Source organism: Eublepharis macularius, chromosome 12 (assembly GCF_028583425.1).
Source record: "Eublepharis macularius isolate TG4126 chromosome 12, MPM_Emac_v1.0, whole genome shotgun sequence".
In the NCBI taxonomy this organism is placed as follows: Eukaryota; Metazoa; Chordata; class Lepidosauria; order Squamata; family Eublepharidae; genus Eublepharis; species Eublepharis macularius.
In genome coordinates, this window is record NC_072801.1 from 77846633 (window position 1) to 77864990 (window position 18358).

General features: G+C 50.0%; 1 protein-coding gene across 5 annotated transcripts in view; it reads right to left on the reverse strand.

Moving 5' to 3' along the window:
• PER1 (period circadian regulator 1) overlaps positions 1 to 14214 on the reverse strand; it is a 37992-nt gene extending 23778 nt beyond the window's left edge. For 3 of the 5 annotated variants that reach the window (XM_054994998.1, XM_054994999.1, XM_054994995.1), the window contains exon 1: positions 14160 to 14214. In XM_054994998.1, the coding sequence (XP_054850973.1) occupies positions 14160 to 14213 (54 nt within the window). In that variant the 5' untranslated portion in view covers position 14214. Of the gene's footprint in view, positions 1 to 521; positions 766 to 8610; positions 8701 to 14159 lie in introns of those variants that run through there. The other 2 variants (XM_054994996.1, XM_054995000.1) reach the window with 2 other exon arrangements.
• Between the last annotated feature and the right edge of the window lie 4144 nt (positions 14215 to 18358).

Below are 18358 nucleotides of genomic sequence, written 5' to 3' on the forward strand. Positions count from 1 at the left end.
AAACGAACTCCCCGCTCGCTGCAGCAGCGCCAGCCGTGCCCCCAAAGTTGCCCACCGCTTCTTCGGCTGGCAGAAGCACCCAATCCCCATCGAGCAACCTGGCATTTCCCTGCCTGCACATGCCTGCCAACCTGCCTGCTGCCTCCCGCCACCCCCACAGGCAGGGCCGAGCCTGCCAGATTGCGAAGCCTCTCCGAGGAGAGAACATTCCGTTCCCGCAGCAGTGGCGCACGTGACGCCCTCGCCGGGGTGTCTGCCTTTGGGCGGCGCCTCGGCGCAGCGGCCGCAGCCGGGCAAAGAGCAAAGCCCCTCTCTCCGGGGTTGCCAGCCTCCGGGAGGGGCCTGGAGATCTCCCGGCGAGCTCCAGAAGACAAAGCGTGGAGGAAAGGGCTGCTCCGGAGGGTGGACTGTAGGGCACGATACCCCTCTGTGCCCCCCCCAGGATCCACCCCCAAACCTCCAGGAATTTCCCCGTCCAGAGTTGGCATCCCTGAGCGCACGCACGCCCCCCCCCCACTCACCAGCGGCGGGAGCAAGAAGACGCTGCCTCCCGGGGGCCCTTAGCCGACGCACGCCTGAGCCGGGGACAAATGCTCTCGGGAGCCTCTCGACCAGCCAGTGGGGACTCCCTCGCCGATCAAATACATCCTCCTGGGGGCTGCCTGGGGAGACGAGCGGGGCGCGGGCGGCGGGGCGATGCGCGGCGGACAGCAGCGGAGCCTCCTTAGCCTGCCCTGCTCAGCAGCGTCTGGCTCCGGGCGGGCGCAGCAGAGGCGGCCCATTGTATAACCAGCAGGCGGAGCAGCGGCGGCGGCCAGCAGCCCGCTGATGTCACGGCCCCCCGCCCCGCCCTTACACACGCCGCACGTGGACCGTGGCGCTGCCACCAGCAGTCCCGGGGAGGCCGCCATTGGCTGGCGGGCTCGGCCAATCCGGCGCCGGGATTCGGGCTGCATAATCGCCAGCCGGCCTCGCCATTCACGCAGCGGGGGCTGGGCGGGGGGAGCCCCCGGAAGGCGAGCGCCGATGCCGAGCCACAGGCCGGCCCTCTGGCCAAACCAGCCCAGCAGGCGCTGCTCATTTTAAAGGGTCGAGTCCGGCAGCACCTTTATTGTAGCATCGGCTTTCGAGAAGCACAGCTGTCTTCGTCAGATGCAGCGCCAGCTTTCAAGCACCCACAGCTCTCTTCGTCAGTGTCCCCAGCCTGATGGCAAGGTTGGAAAAACAGGTGTCCGTGGCAAAAACGTTCCCCCCCCCCACCAGCTTCATTTAGTTAGCAAGCTGACTCCCTGTTTGCAGACCCTTGCTCTGGCTGTGCTGATCCATACTTCAAGGCTAGAGTACGGACAATGGTTTTTCCAACATTGCCGTCAGGAGCAGGGTGTGTGTGTGGGACTAGCATCCTCACAACCTGGCAGCACCACAGGGGCTTGGCTTGCATCTAGCCAGTGGCTCCATGGGTGCAGCAGGAGATTTATCTTACCTTGGTTGGCAAAAAAACCTGATAAGAAATAGGTTCTGTATTTTTCACCAGCTAAAGTTTTCAAATAGTCTTCAAGGGCAGCCCCGTGCAGAGCACCTACAGTACTCTAGCCTTGAAGTATGGGTCAGCACAGCCAGACCAGTAGCACCTTTAAGACTAACCAACTTTATTGTAGCATAAACTTTCGAGAGCCACAGCTCTGTCAGATTCATCATTAGCTTTTGAGAACCACAGCTCTTTGTCAGATGCATCTGACGAGGAGAGCTGTGGTTCTCAAAAGCTTATGCTACAATAAAGTTGGTTAATCTTAAAGGTGCTACTGGACTCTTTATTATTAAGAAATACAGAAATCTACCTCTCTGCCTCCAGCTCTCACCCTTTCCATCCCTGCTTTTCTTCATTCAGTCCCTCATCTCGGACTTCAGCCTTGCCCACCTAATGAGCCCCAGGCACACCCCCTATGCATATGTCCTATGTTAGATAATATTTAAAAAGTAGCAGGTGCAACTGAGCACATTAGTCATCTGATCCAGCCATTCATGATAAACTCTGCAAGTCCAAAGGGTGCTATAGAACGTTTACCTTGCTCCACACTCACAAGTGACATTGTTGCAAGGCTCCATAATTAAGTGGTTGGAGGGGAGGATGGAGCAGGCTGACTACTCAAATAACGACAAAAGCAAGCAAAGCCTGGGAACACACAACAAATGATCCCACTTTTCCACACACTGAGTTTATGCAGTCTGGCACACAACAGTAGCAACCTGCAGGGTAAGGCACCAACTGGGGGCTAAAAGAAAACGGTACAAAATATTGACTCTAGCTTTGTTATCTGGAGACCAGACCTCATTACCTTCTCACAATAAACCAATATCAGCCCTCCAAACCTACTGGGAGAGATCAATATTTGGATAATTGCTGCTTCCAAAGCAGTGAAGCAAAGGTTGCCAAGTCCTTCCATCTCTCTGCTCTCCTCTCCAAAATGCCTTTGGTTTGGGGTGTAAAGCCCACCAACATTCTGTAACCCAAGTTCGCATTGCGGTTTGTTACCAGACGCCACTGTTTCCATGCCTTGCGTGGCTCTGTGGTAGACAGCAACTAGCACGGTCACACACAGCCTTGGAAAACAAGTCAATGAAAGTTGCTACACTGCAAGCTTTTTACTAGCCAGGCTACTCACATTTAAAAAGAAAAAAAAAACATGCAAAATTCCAGCGCTTGGGAGATTCATACTGACCACACGCACACGGGCATACACACATTCACAAGACTGGGTTATTCTTCTCACTGCATCTACATCCTAGCTACAAATCAGAAATGGAAGCCCCTCCCCCAGCATTTTTCAAAGTGACTCTCATGCTTTCTATGCCCCTATGGAAATCACCTCACCCTTACCGTACAAGGGAGCGCGCACGCGCACGTAAGGACAGCACCTTGCAAAATCTTCAGAACGGGGAGGATCCATGCCGAGTTCCTGTACACAGGCATCTAGCATTACACACAGAAGCAGCTAAGAACTATACACATTATGTAACCATTTGTTCAACGGGCACAATGTGTTCCCCTTGCTAAACATGCCATTGTTTGTTTTTCCTTGGTGAATCTATGTGGGCTTAAGTACAAAAAAGGAAGACAGGAAAAGAAAGGGCTTTGGGCACAGAGGATCTGGGACTATGCCAAATGGAGCCACCGGCTAAGAACCACATTTATGCGTTTACTGGAAAAGATAGAAACACAGAGCTGGGAGGGACCTCCCAAGGTCATCTAGTCCAGTCCCCTGTACAATGCAGGAAATGTGCTTCATTTATACCCACCTTTCTTCCCAAGGGGTTGCCAAGAAGACTTTTTTTTTTGCATCTATCACATAACATTAGTAATTTTATGTATTAGTAAAATACATAAAATTAGTCAGCCGTGTTAGTCTGTAGTTGCAAAACAGTAGAGTCCAGGAGCACTTTTAAAACTAACCAACTTTATTGTAGCATAAGCTTTCGCTGACGATGCATCTGACGAAGAGAGCCGTGGTTCTCAAAAGCTAATGCTACAATAAAGTTGGTTAGGCTTAAAAGTGCTGCTGGACTCTTTACTATTAGTATACAGGCATGGGATGGCCATTTGAAGTACTTCAAGCTGCATCGGCACATAAAACCTGGCATGTAGAAAAGAGCAAGAGTCCAGTAGCATCTATAAGACTAACAACATTTGTAGTAGGGTATCCGTTTTTGTGTGAGTCTGAAGAAGTGAGCTGTGACTCACGAACGATCATACCCTAACACAAACCTTGTTAGTCTTATAGGTGCTACTGGAATCTTGCTCTTTTCTACCGCTACAGACAGTCTAACACAACTACCCATTTTGATCTATATCCCGGCATGGGCTTGGATATATGGGTACTCCAAGGATTTGGCTTATTTGTTTGGCATCTTAATCTGGAATCCCCAACAGTGGGCACTCTTTAAAATAGCTTCCCCCACCCGCCTAAGACGCACAGCAGAGAGAAACCAGTGCAAGTCTCCAGCAGGCGCATGAGAAAGAAAAGCAGTGAATGTTGTTTTCCCTGTTGCTTTGTCTGGTCCAAATTATCTATGCGTGCGTAGATACAAAGTCGGGAAGGAAAGCTGCCTGCGATGCCCTCACCCCCGCTGCTGGTTCTCCAACGCACACACCTTTACACTCTTTTGACAAAAGCGGCTGGCCTCCCATTGTGATACCATTGTCATCGGAAACAGTGAGATTCCGAATGACTCCCTTGGTCTATTCTCTTAGTCCTTCTACCTGAGCTACGACACATCAGCCACAATTACATCTTCCACTGGTCCTCCGATGAGCACCCATGAGCAACGTGGACCTCTCTGACCTCTTTCCCCTTGGCAAAATGGTCAGCTTTCCGGTTTGGCTGTTAATTAAAAAGCAGGCCTATTGTCAAGGCAGCCCTTGACACCTATTTATCCAGCCAGCATACAGGAAGGGGAGGAAGCAGTTTGGATCCTGCACAAACCCACCAAATCACAAAATAATCAGAATTATGTTATTTTAAACAAACTGTAAATGGTGTGCATTATCTAAAAGACACGCAGCTGCTGCAAACTTTGATAATAATAACAACGTTCGGTTTATATAATTTTCACACAACTCTTCATCAGGTATAAAAGGGGGGAAGGCAATTTCTCTGCTCTGTATGGAATATTTGAATGGAAACAGTCTAAACAGAGCTGTAGACAAAGAAGCTTCTTGTTTCCAGAAAACTCACACATAATTACGCCAAACAAGACCGGAAGCTTTAAGGGCAAAATAAGCTTGCAACAGATGGCAAACAAGGAGGGGGGGAAATTAATCTCACACAGTGATGGGAGTTCTTTTCTCTCCCCACATCATGCAGAAGTAATAACCATATTTTCCCCACTAGAAGAAATGTTTGCATTGTTGTTTTGAATCAGATTGTCATTCCCATGTATCCTCCTATTTTGTGGGGTCTTCAGGTTGACAGAAACTGCTCAAGGTCCACCAGATAAATAAATGCAAGGACCCTCTGCATTCTCCACAGGAAACCATGACGGTTAAACGGATTGCAGACCAATAAGCCGGAAAGCGCCCGCTGCAAGGGGCGCTGCTGTACAAAGCGGGCAGATTCATCCCGGAAACCGGGCTTCGCAGATAATGAAGAGCAGGGAAGAGAAGGTGCTAGGGCCTTTGATCTGCCTGCCTTTGCAAGGGTGACTAATCCAAAAACCATTGGAGAGCTTTGTGAACTGACTATCAACCAGGGGGGCGCCATCCACAAAGTTAGAATCCTCTGAAAAGATTCGCACCGTGGTTCTAGAACAAGTCAAAAGAACAGGGGACAGGGGAAAGCTGATGGAGGACTTGTAACTCCAATGGATTTTCCACCCCCTTACAAAGACGTGTAAGAAAACAAAGGAGCTGGTTAAAGGGAAATGGAGTTCCCAGACTGGTCGGCAGTCACTGGCCCGTTTGCCTGTGGAGAGTCAGAATTGCTCCCAGGCAACGAAGTAGAGATGCTTTACCAACATTAATTCTTTTTTCTTTTCTTTTAAATGACTAACATGGATATGCCTGAGTAGTCAAGTTAGTTTTTAAAAAGTAGCTAGTGACTTCAGGGCTGTTTGCAAGGACACGTACATTCGTTCTGTAGGTTTCTTTTGCACTGCGCTGCCAGTGATACAACTATTAAAAGTTTCAGGCGGGGAACTGTGTTGGTTGGTAGTAGAAAAGCAAGATTCTGGTCCAGTAGCACCTGAAAGACCAACTAGATTTCCAGGGTATGACCTTTGACTCTTGAAAGCTCAGACGTATGTGCAGAACACCTAATCCACATCAGCTTCCCTATGGCTGGTCTCCCGCATAAGTTTTCATCACCATTTCCACACCCTACTGAGTAAAAAGGATGCAGGGATGGGTAAATTCCTCCCTCCCTGCAAAAGAAGCACCTCCAATAAATAAGCAACCAAATTGTTACTATATTAATGAGGTTCAAGTACCAGGAATATGCTCAGAACAAAGAGAGAAGACAGTCGTTCACGCTTTTCCCAAAATATCCAGACAAAAAACTCTCACATGCACACACACTCTCCCGCAAGCACATCTTCTGTGCCTTGCTAAGAGGAAGATGACACCGCTCTGAAGCCATTTAGAGCGAAGCTACAAGTGACGCCTGACACAGGTTGGACGCTTGGCAGCTTCCCTCAAGTTTTGATGGGAAATGTAGGCATCCTGGTCTTGCAGCTGTAATGGAGAGCCAAGCTGTAAAACCAGGACTCCTACATTTCCCATCAAAACTTGAGGGAAGCCGACAAGTGTCCAACCTGTGTCAGGCGTCACTTGTAGCTTGGCTCTTAGAGATTCGTAGAAACAAGTGTCTCCCCCCCCCCCCCCGCCCTCGATAGGAGGCACATGTTCTTGATGCAACCTTTTGGGGCAACGAGGGCACACCAGAGGAAGAGGGGCTCCGTGAGGAAGAGGCCTTTTCGTTGCACAGACAGAGGACGGGAGGTGGGCCAGCCCAGCGCTGTGCCAAGGGTGTTTTGCTGCTGGCATGCCTACATAGGAACAACACCAGGAAGTTTAAGCTTCCCTGCTCTCCGCTTTAACCCTTCAGGCATAGCCCCGCCTCCTGAAACCCTTTACTTCTTCTGCAACAACATTCTCTGGATACTAAGGCAGAGATAAACTTCCCAGTATGCACGCTCGAGCCCCTACTCCTCTTTGCCCAGGACAGGAGGCAAACTAAATGGGTGCCCTTTCTGGTCTCCCTCGGAAGGGCCCCTTTCCTCTTGGGAGGGGCTTGTGGCTGGACTTTAAGCCTCCACTCTTTGCAAAGGTCTTCATAGCCAGGAGTCCAGACCCCAAGATCTAACTCCATCTTAAACCCAGAACCTCGCAGAGCAGGCCACTTCCTAGAAGTCCAACTTCTCTGCAACAATGAAGCGGAGAAACTACAGCTTGGGGCATGCCGTTCTCAAGACAAGGGGGGCAAAGAGCCCCCAGGAGTGCCCGCCAGCTGCTGACTGCCCCCAGCCCTGCAGGCCCGCTCTCTCTGCCTCGGCCTCTCCGCCGTAATCAGAACAGGCGCTGGCTTCCAGCAAGTGTGGGCCAAATTCTTTCCATAACCAGGTCATCTGATCAGGCAGCTGTTGCAGCCACACAGCTCCCGGCTCTTATGTAACACTTTCCAGCTAAGCTCACACGGGCTGGGCCGTGTTGTGTTGTACAACCCGCCCCCCTGTGCCCAGGAGGAGGCGGAGTCTCTGCCACAAGCCCCTCCTCTCCCCCCTCCCCCGCCTGCTGCCTTGCCTAGGGCGGTTATTTCCACACCGCCAGTCACAGGAACAAGAGGCGGTGGCCCATAAAAGGCAGACGAGAACATAGCGTTCTTTTGGCTCTCTCGGCGAGTGCAGGCGCCAGCCAGATACTCCCTCCCCCTTCCTTCTTTCCACAGCAACATGCTAATTTGTTCTTCAAATACACAGGGACAAGATAATAGCAAGCCAGTCACAGAGCAAAAAAAAAACCCCAAAGGGGGAAAAAGCTCCTGCTGCAATTTGCTGGGGAAGGCAAGGAATCTTTGAGCTTTGCTTTTTTGGAGGGGAGGGGGACGATACTCCCACTTACCCATGTCAACATTCATTGCAATTAGAGACTGCAACACATCCCTGGAGACCTGAACTGAGATTCCTGGTAGGCGCTCAAAGTATAAATGGGGGTGGGGGTAGAAAGGCAAGAGACCTTCAAGGACGCTGGCAGGAGCTGGGAGCCCTCCCACAAGGCTGTGGGTTTGAATCCTGCTTCCAGTCATGCTGGCTGGCTTTCAGATCCAGCCAGTTTATTAATGTATTTATTTACATCAGTTAGAGTCTGCCTTTTACTGGGACTCAAGGCAATTCTTTAATTCTGTATTGGATTTTAGCTCATGTTATGTCTTTGTAAACTTGCATTTATTTACTCTCTGGCACTTTTTACTGAAATGTCCTTGATACGGACTGTGCTAATCTCACACTATGTAGTCTCCCTTGAGTCTTAATGAGAAAGGTGGACTATAAATGAGATAAATAATAGTAAGAGCGCCAGAGTAATTAATCCAGAGGAGTTAGCCGTGTTAGTCTGTAGTAGCAAAATCAAAAAGAGTCCAGTAGCACCTTTAAGACTAACCAATTTTATTGTAGCATAAGCTTTCGAGAATCACGTTCTCTTCATCAGACAGCCAATGAACCGGACAATGTATTGTAGAAATCTGGAATCAACCAGAAATCTAATTCCAGATTTCTGAAACTAGCTGCCCACCTTTTTGGGGGTGGGGGGTGGGTAACGATCAAACAGGATCTGCACTTTTTGGTCTCCCCTCCCCACACCATTTGAAGAAATTGGGCTTCAGTTTGCAAGAACTTCTGCCACATTAACTTTATCTTTAAGAAGCCACAAGACGATTTGTTTATTTTTGCTGCAAAAGACTAAGACACATCCGCCTCCCTAGAACTGACGCAGCAGCCCAGGCGGGTTTCCAGCAATCCTCCATCAAGTCAAGCCGCCGAAGGCTCTTCCCTTCACAGCAAAGGGCCTTGCCGGCAGAGTGAAAGACACAGACCACCCACTTCCTTTGCACCTCTTGATACCTGACAGTCCGTATGCGTGCTGTGGAGCGCCAGTTCATGCATCCAACCCCAAACGCGGCATTTCAGCGTCTCCAGTGCGGCGCTGCCAGATTCTCTGGTTTTGGGAGACTGCCGCCCCCTGCTGGCAGTGCGCTGCCTTGCCCAGGAATGCCAGCCTGGCAGCCAGCTTCAACCGGAATGCCTCACCCAGACACACATTTCTACGGGACATTGTGTCCCAGAACAGCCGAGCAGAACTGGGGCAGTGCCTTGGAGGGGAAGTAGCGCACAACAGAGACGCTGGGAAACAGGGCTCCGCACGTGGCTAAACACTGCGCGCACACGCCCCAGGACACTGCCGGCAGAGATGCACTGGCACCCAGAACCTGAGTCACTGCAGCCCCGCCTGCTCTCCTTTACCCTACTGTACACCTACAACATTCTAGTTGCTACAATCCAGCCAACAAAGTGGCTGAAGTGAGGGAAGCGGTCAGGGATTGCCGCTGCAACGCGTGATGACGATTTCACTTTGCAATGCCAGATTAAGCCACGGCAGACGGGCAAAGCACATCTCAGTTTCTCTGAGATGGTTTCTGCCAGTTCAGAACTTTTTTTTCCCCCACCAGAGATGATAGTTCAACAGTACTTAAAGACCTAAACGACGCCTGGACTGATTCTGCAGGAAGACTTATGGCCTTCTACTATCAGCTGGGATGGTCTCATTGGCTGATATTCTTTCTCTTTTATCCAAACACCATCATCCATTTGTTTGGAGCACTTCCTTAGCCACTGTGAACCCAAACCAAGTCTCTTCAACTCTCCCCTTTCCCAACGCGCACCTTCAGATCCCAGATAAGAAAGGAAGAAAGAAGCAGGTACCTTCAAGTGGATCATTCCTTGGGAACCCGATGGATTACCTACAGGAACCTGTAAACTTAGCGTATCTATTCCTGTGCTGGAATGTCAGTCGTGCCTTCTTTGGGAACAGAGTTTAATACTGGTATCGGTAGCGGATAATTATAATTGATCCTGCAAAATGGGCCTTGACCCGCTGGGATGCCCGAGACTTGGATGTTCTCCGCACTAATCCTGCTGCCGTTTTGCCCTCTGGAGCCTACTCAACACTGCCGTCAAGAATTAAGCTTTACTATAGCTGTCTCTTTTCCGTTGCATGTTCTGTCCCACCATCTGCCTGGCCCAGGAGCACACACACAACGTACTGGAGCACTTGCCTTATCCCTCCACTCCATCTGACTGCTTTTCTGGGTCATCTGATGACAGAGGAATCTCCAGGTCTTGGGATTTTTTCTCTCTTCTTCACAAGTTTGGGATGCCATACGTTGCTTGAACATCCAAGCATTCTTGTCTTCTGCTTTGGAAGAGACATAATTGCCCACCCAATCTGGGATCTATCTACCCACCCGTTTTTCCTTTCTTAATCTTCTTCCTTTGGAAAAGACGAAGGATTCCTCTCGGAGGGTACAATCTCGATGGGCTTTCCCAGAAGTGAAAGGAACTCATCCTCAACTGACAGAAAGGGATGCACAAAAGAGTGACCCAATAAAACGACAGGAAGCTGCACGGGAGGGGGCGGGAAAGCTGTCACAAAAGGGGATGTCAGAACAGAAGAAAAACAGTCTGCCTTACACAGTAGGAGAAAAGAAAGACCGGAAAGGGGAGGGGGGGGGGAGAATAGACTGCCAGGCTTTGGGCCTTGCTCTAGGAAGCATTTCCACAGTGCACCTTAGGAAAGGGGGCTCAATTTTCTTGCTTCATTTATCTTCAGAGGAGAAAGCAGCTGCAGAAGGGCAACATGCACCGAGGATGACAACAAGAGGCAGGAAATCCTGCAGGGCTTTGCAAGAGTGCAGCGTTGAGGATCTGGCTGTCATTTTGCTCCCGCTATCAAAGGGGCTTAGGGATAAGCCGAGGTTTATTTCAGCTCTGAGCTACAGAGATAATTAATGCCTCAATTATTTTCCATTGACAGAGAAATTTAGTGATGAGAAATACAAAAGAGAAACAAGAAAACAAATCTACAGCGGATGCCTTGAAAGCGAGTTGCAAATCACGTCTCCCCCTCTCCTTCCAAATAAGAGCCACAAGCAAGCTCTTGCACAACCCTCATTTCAACAGGACCTGTGCAGGAGATGTGCCTAATTCTGTTCTTCTCACTAGCCATGGCATTCATTGACTGAGCATGAAAATAACCTTGGGACAGAACGAAAGGGGAACAAGAAGGGATCTCAGGGACTTAAGTCAGATAGGGATTGCTAGGTAACAACTAGTTAGCAGATCACTGGCTGCAACCTGTAGAATTTCCATCTACTCATCTACGGCTGTATCCGAGGGAAGAGCTTGTGTGCTAGGCAAGCTACTGTTCCATTGCATTTCTTTCTCTAACAAAATGTTTACTGGCATTTTCTTCAAGGTTCTGTATTTTATTTCGGACAGCATTGCCTGTTTTGTTATTAAATTGCCTACACGCTCACAAACCACATCTGCTAAAGAAACAGGAAAATCAAAAAGGACACCCCGAGAGCTCCCGTGCAGCAAGAAGGGCCACGTTTCCCCCACACACACCAAAGCATCTCCAAAGTCACCATCCCCTTCTCCCCCTCTCCTCATGAGCCTGCTGACTCAGATAAAGACGAACACTGCACAACAAAACAGGTGAAGCCCCGATGATATAATGAGTCACTCTCCCAAGAAAGATTACGTGAGCGCAAACCCCCAAGCGGCACCGAGCGGGCCCCTTGCAGGGGGCTCTCCCCCTTCTGCAGTTATTACATAATACCAGCCAAGAGCCGGTGGCGCACAATTCCTTAGCAGCAGTTATCTAATCGCAGAGTTCTTACGAAAGACGTACGCAGGGACGTCTGCCTGCCCAGGCCTACATAAAGCTATTTCCCCGGGGTTCCCAGCACCCACAGCAGACTTCAAAGAAAGAGCATTTAAGAGGACAACAGATGCTGCTATCTGTCCATCACTCAATCTTCCTTCGGCCTTCTGGGACAGCAGGAGGGAGACTTCAACCTCTGCCTACTAGTGGTAAGAAAACCTCAGCAGCCGACAGAAGCGCTCCAAAAAACGCCCAGGCAGGTGGAGGATGCAACGCCAAGCTGAGGGGATGCACAAAGCTGCTTGGCAATCAGAGCAACAGCTTCCTGTTTCCACACACGGAACCCAGGAGTCCCTACACACTTATAAACACGCACAGCCTGAGGTTTCAGAGACCCTTTAAAATACGGATAAAACATAAATCAGCTTCAAAGGAGATTGATTTTTGCATACACTTTATTTTTCTGATCTAATTGCGTCCTGGTATTCCTTTATCCTCTGATTCAACTGACAGATATCCATCTATTGATCTTTCTCCTATAGGAATCCTTTTCTCTGCTTAACTGATCTCCATCTACAGACACACACCTCTTCTGCGCTTCTGTCCCAAGATGCCTTATACTAAATCACCGGTCCATCAAGGTCAGTACTGCCTGCTCGGACTGGCAGCAGCTCTACAGGGTCTCAGGTGACGTCCTGCACATCACCTCCTACCTGGAGATGAACCTGGGACCTTCTGCATGCTGAGCAGATGCTCTACAACCAAGCCACGGCCTCTCCTCCATACTCCTCCCATAAAAGCAGGACTCATAAGAGGCCTGGCCCAGGAACAGACCTTGAACTCTAAACCGTACCCCAGAGGCGATTCAGCTCTGCTCCCCAGCATGTTCGCCCCGTACTACCTTTCCACTCTCTTCGCCCCAAGGTATCTGACCACATACCCCCTTTCGACACCACCCCAACCAGACTCCTTCGTCTGGTCTGGTCTCTTCCACTAACTCCTGATCTCCCAAATTCTCATTCACACACACACCCTCCCCAATTTGTTTTCCTTCTCTGGCTCCCACAGCTTGACTTCTGAGCGCCTCCTCCACCCACCGGCACTGTTGCTTTCTGACTGCCGTGCAATTAAACACAACACCGCTTCCCAAAATACTCCCAGCTTTCATTTTTTATGAGAGTCGTGACGCATTCAAGAAAGAGACGGATAAAAGGGGAAGGGATAATTGAGTAATATATTTATCAAAGCCAAACGGAGTGTTTAAATAAAACCAAATTCTTCAGGCTGACATAGCAGAGGCTCCTCATGCCTGTGTGTGTGTGCACACATTCAGGCACAGAAACCAGCTTCTGTTAGTCAGATTACTGACATTTGAAGAAAGGGAGGAAGGGAGAGAAAGGGCTTTGAAAACATCAGCATGAACATGGGTCCCCCATTGCTTCCCTCTTTCCCAGATCTGCCTCCAGCCTCTGCCCCATTCTCTGGGGCTGTGCCACCCAGACTGACCCCCTCCTTCGCTTCCTTCATTCATCTCACCCGACTCCAGACTTCATCCCCCCTCCCCAACATTTAATCCTCTTTTCTTGGCAGCTACACTTAGCCCTGATGCTCAGATCTCCCTGGCCTGTCTGCCTGCACGCCTTCTTCTGCCTCCTCTTTCCCATCACATCTCTTGCCCCCCCCCACCAAGACGCCCAGCTCAACTAGGGAGGGGCTGTGTCCCTTTTTTATTTTAACACTCCATACCACCATTTCTCCACACCAAGATTCCCAACTCCCCCTTCCTATCGTTCAAATGAACCTACCCCTCCAGATTTCCCCTTCCCAGCAACCCCACCCCAAATCCTGGCCTACCCTGTCCCCTGTTCTCTTCCCGCACCACAAACCCAGCCCCTCTCCATTATTTTGGTCCTTGGGGTGCTACCCCCCAGTCTAGGGTTGCCAACCTCCAGGAGAGGTCAGGCGATCTCCCGTCAAACCCTTCTGCAGAACAGAGGCAAGTAGAAAAAGAGGACGTTGTCTGCGGCACCTTAGAAGCTGCACTCAAGTCCCTGGAAAAGTCTAACGCTAATGTCTCCAAGGGAGATTTTAAAGCAGCCACGATACACAGAAATGCAGGGCAGCCCTATTCCATTTGTAAAAAGAAAAATGAGGCTCAAGTTCTTAATGACCAGGCAACTGTAGTGGCTTCAGGCTCACAAGCTACTTTCCTCCTCCGACTTCTGTGACGAGAAGCCAAACCCTTCCCCTCCCCGCTATTTCGGGCCCTTGGACCCCATCCCTGTCTACGGATGTCTACCTCCAGGTGAGACCAGGAGATCTCTCGGAATTACAATCGATCTCCAGGCCACAGAGCCCTGGGGGAAAGGGCTGCTTTTTAGGCACGGCTCTATGGCATTAGGCCCTGTTGAAGACCCACCCCAAACAACACCCCATTCTCTTCCCGCACCCCAAACCCTGCCCCCTTCCCGCCATTTCGGTCCCTTAAACGCCACACGCAGTCTAGGGTTGCCAACCTCCAGGTGGGGACTGGGGCTCGCTTTCAATTATGCCCTACTGAGGATCCATTCCAAACAACATCCTGCCCAGGCTTTGCCTCTCAAATCTCCAGGAATTTCCCAACACGGAGGTGGCAACCCTGACTCCTCCCCCCACTCGCTCCTGTGCCTTCCCCACAGCCCAGGCCTTCCCTGCCGCCCACCAGCGGCCCCGGCCCCGCTCCCCTTACTTGGCAACCCGAGTCTCTTCTGCGACCCTCCGACGCGCTCCGCTTCCGCCCCATGCACCAGCCAGCGTGAGTTTGGCAGTCGTCGGGCACGCCCACTTCTCCCCTCTCCTCATTGGCCGATTCCGTCACCGCGCTCCGCCCCCGATCCCCACAGCAGCTCCCATTGGTAACTCTCTCCCGCACGTCATTCTCCGGTTGCCGCATCATTGGTCACCCTGCGCCGCAACATGCTCCAGGGCGCGTGAAGCGAAGCCAGGCGCCCCCCACCCGCGGAGCGCTCGACGCCGCCCCGCCCCTTCCCGGTTCGGATTGGCCCGCTTCGGAGCAGCATGCAAGGCGACGCGTGCCCTGGCCACTCCCTCTCCCTCTCCCTATTGGTTGCGCCTTCGCTTCCCGCTTTCTATTGGCTTGCCGAGGCCCAGCCCGCCGCAGAAGGAAACACGTGCGGGCAGGATCACGCGGCCGCCGCTGCTGCTGCTGTGGATATTGACAGAAGGCAGAGCGCGAGAGGGGGAGTGGTCTGAGTGGAGGCGTGGCGGGCGGCGGGGCTTTGGTTGGTGAGAGAAATTTAGAAAAAATAAAATCCTGCATTCAACGGACAGGATAACATTTTTAAAGAAAATTATATATAGGCTATAAATAATACATATAATGCATATAAATAATACATATAAATTGTATACATTTATATTTATACATACCTATAAATAATACATAACTGCAACCCTCTTTCCCATCAGTTTAGATGAATCTGTTACTTACGCAACACGGACCAGTACGACACAAGGTTATAAAACGTAAATGTATAGAGCATGTGACAAACACACAATGCGACACTGCTAACAAATGTGGCATGGCATATTTGATGCCTATACACTAGGGTTGCCAGCTCTGGGTAGGGAAATTCCTGGGGTGCAGCTTGGGTTGGCCAGGGTCTGAGGAGGGGAGGCTCCTCAGTGGGGTACAATGCCATAGAATCCATTGGGGAACTGGTCTGCCTTGTCTGGAGATCTGCTGACATACCAGAAGGTCTCCAGCCACCGCCAGGAGGCTGGCAACCGTACTATACACGCTATACCATTTTTGGTGGCCGGGGTGTTATTTATGCAAAAATACCTCCTCCCTCCGTTTCTGCTTCGTTAAATCAGATGCATGGTCTTTACATTGATCATGCATGTATTTGATTGGGCACCCACACCCACTCGACGCACAGGCGCACACCTATGAAAACATCCGACATTTCCAGCAAGCTCTAAAGTTCCACCTACCCCTCCCACACCAGTTTGGAGATGGGGGCCACCTAGCACAGCCAAGATGGCTTAGAAAACTCTAGATGGTTGTTAGGGTTGCCAACTGCGGGTGTAGGAATTCCCGGAGATATTGGGGGGGGCGGTCCTGGGGATTATGGGGTTTGGGGAGGAGAAGAACCTCAGCAGGATATAATACTATAGAAGCTGCCCTTCAAAAGTGGCCATTTTCTCCAGGGGAACTGATCTCTGTCGTCTGCAGTAATTGTAAGAGATCTCCAAGCCCTGCCTGGAGGTTGGCAACCTTATATGGTAAGCGGGAGGGATGACCTCAATGGGGCGAGGAGACTGTGCCCTCAGCCCCCTAAATATTCATTTACAATCTGCATTAAAAATGCTGCCTGCCGCTCCAGAAAGCTGCTTAAGGTAGCTCACAAATTCAGAGTGCAATAAATAAAAAAAAAGAACGATTAGGAGGCTGGGCTCAAATCTTGCTCCAATACAAAACAAACAAACAAACCAGGGCATAAAAAAGCAGAAAACAACGTTTGGCATCTTAAAGAGATCTTCATGCAACAGGCTCCAAGCAGCCTATAAAAAATCCAGCTAAAAGTCGGAGTAAAAATAAACGTTTTGGCCTGGGGCCAAAAGGATTCTCAGGTGGCTGAGCCTCGGGGCTTATTTGCATGGACGTCAGCTCCACTAAGCTCAGGGCTTCCTTCCGAGGAAACCTGCACAAGACTGGAGGGTTCGGGTGTCACCCGCTTGCCAACCTGCGCCCACCCCTCACCCCCCTTCTAGCAGCTGTGCATCAGGCAGGAATTCAGCTGGTGGAGCTTTGCCCTGACTTGGAAACAATGTATTTCCTCAAAGTTCGCTTTGTTTTGTCATGCACATGTTAAAAGCAGCGTTATCTGGGAGGAAAACAGCATCCCTGCCCATTCTGTGGGGCAAACGGAGGAGGAACTGGCAGCCAGTTCCAGGGTTAGAAAATACATCTTCAGTCCCCAAATTTCCTAGTGCAAATGAAGCTGTTTTCTGTGGTGTTGAGTTTTACCTACATGGCAATATCCAAATTGTCCATGAGTTTCCAAGTGTTCCCCAGTGCACCAACCAGGGAAAATTAAGTAGTTTCCTGTGGAATTGAGCTTTACTTACTCTCTGCACATGTCAAGAGTTTCCAAACTCTTTCCCAGTGCACCAACAGAAAATGAAGCAGTTCTCTATGGTGTTGAGTTTTACCTACACTCTGCACATGGCAATATCCAAATTGTCCAAGAGTTTCCAAGTGTTCCCCAGTGCACCAACCAGGAAAAATTAAGTAAAATTAAAGCTCAATTCCTGTGGTATTGAGCTTTACCTACTCTCTGCACATGGCAGTAGCCAAATTGCTCAAGAGTTTCCAAACTGTTTCCCAGTGCACCAACAGAAAATGAAGCAGTTCTCTACGGTGTTGAGTTTTACCTACCCTCTGCACATTGCTGTAGCAGAAGATGTATAGGAAAGTATTTTTCAAATCTCTCCATTAGGCATTTTTTGCTCATACACTGTGTGCTCTTTTTTTTAGGAATATGAGGCTGGGGAGAGCTAAACCCATTCTGGACCCAAAATTCCTCCCTTGGCATCAATAAGCAACCTACACATCAGAATTCATGATTTCCATGTATTGAGTGCATTGCCTGGCCCTTAGGCCTACACAATTGCATTTCAAAACCATTGTGGCAGTTATGCATTGGAGACCAAAAAGATAAGGGTCTCCTATGAATGTCAGCTTTTAAAAAAATTATTTCCAATTGAAAGCAAGACCCATGACTGACCACGCTCTAATTTAACCCAAGCATGCCCAATCTCATCAACTCTTGGAAACTAAGCAAGGTCAGCCTAGTTTTGTAATTGGATGGGAGACCTCCAAGGAAGAGGCAGGCAATGGCAAACTACCTCTGAACCTCACTTGCCTTGAAAACCCCAGCAGGGTTTGCCGTAAGTCAGCTATGACTTGATGGCACTTTCCCCAGCAACCTTTTTGTCCTGCGGCCCTTCCTCCAAGCTGCCTCCTTTCAAAGAGTGCAGCCTCTCCCTCCCCTGCAGCCCCACAGCATGGACCCACGGCTGCAGGCAGACCCACAGCAGCACAAGGCACATTTAACTCCTCCCGCTTCCCCATGCTTCCTATCCTTTACGGGTACATGCTATTTCCAGTTTGGGGACAGGCATACGCCTGCTGTAGGCATGCTCTTCCTGCTCTGACACCAGGCAAATCACAGCTCAGAAAGCTAGGTCAGGAGGTGAGGACATTTTGTTCCCGTCTGACTGGAATTATTAATAGACAAGCTTCAGGGCCTAGCTGTTCCCTTCCACCCACACCAGCTGGAAAAGCAATTCTCCGGATCCTGCAATTGGCTGGAGCCATAATGACACTTTCCTGTGCTTTTGCCACAATCCACACCTAGGCTATATAATCAAGCAAAAAGCCCTCTAGTTCCTCCCCTGAAAAAGGATGGGCGTCTGCTTTGCTGTACCCATCTACCTGCCGCTCCCTCTTTTGTACACACACCTGGCTACTTCATGACACAATGTTCCATAAGCAAACAAGCAGGGTCACTTGGGGCGGGAAGGAGAGTTCAGAGCAATTTTATGCAGCTCCAGCAAGTGAATCAGGCCACACGCTTGAGGGGAAAGCAAGAATCCTTCCCTCCTCACTCCAATCAACTTGCAAGCAAGCAAGCAAGCGGAGTTCGAACACTGGGCGCCTGTTACATTAGGACTTCCAGAGCAACTGGTTTCCGGCAACCTTCTGTGGATGCAATTTGGTGTACCAGAATCATTCTGAAACGTTTAGATGGAATAAAGTTTTGGACTGCACCTGTGAACTCCAGAAACTGGTTTACACTTTGGGGGAGAAGCCAAGAAGCAGCAGGGTTTGAGTTCAGTAGCACTTTAGAGACAAACAAG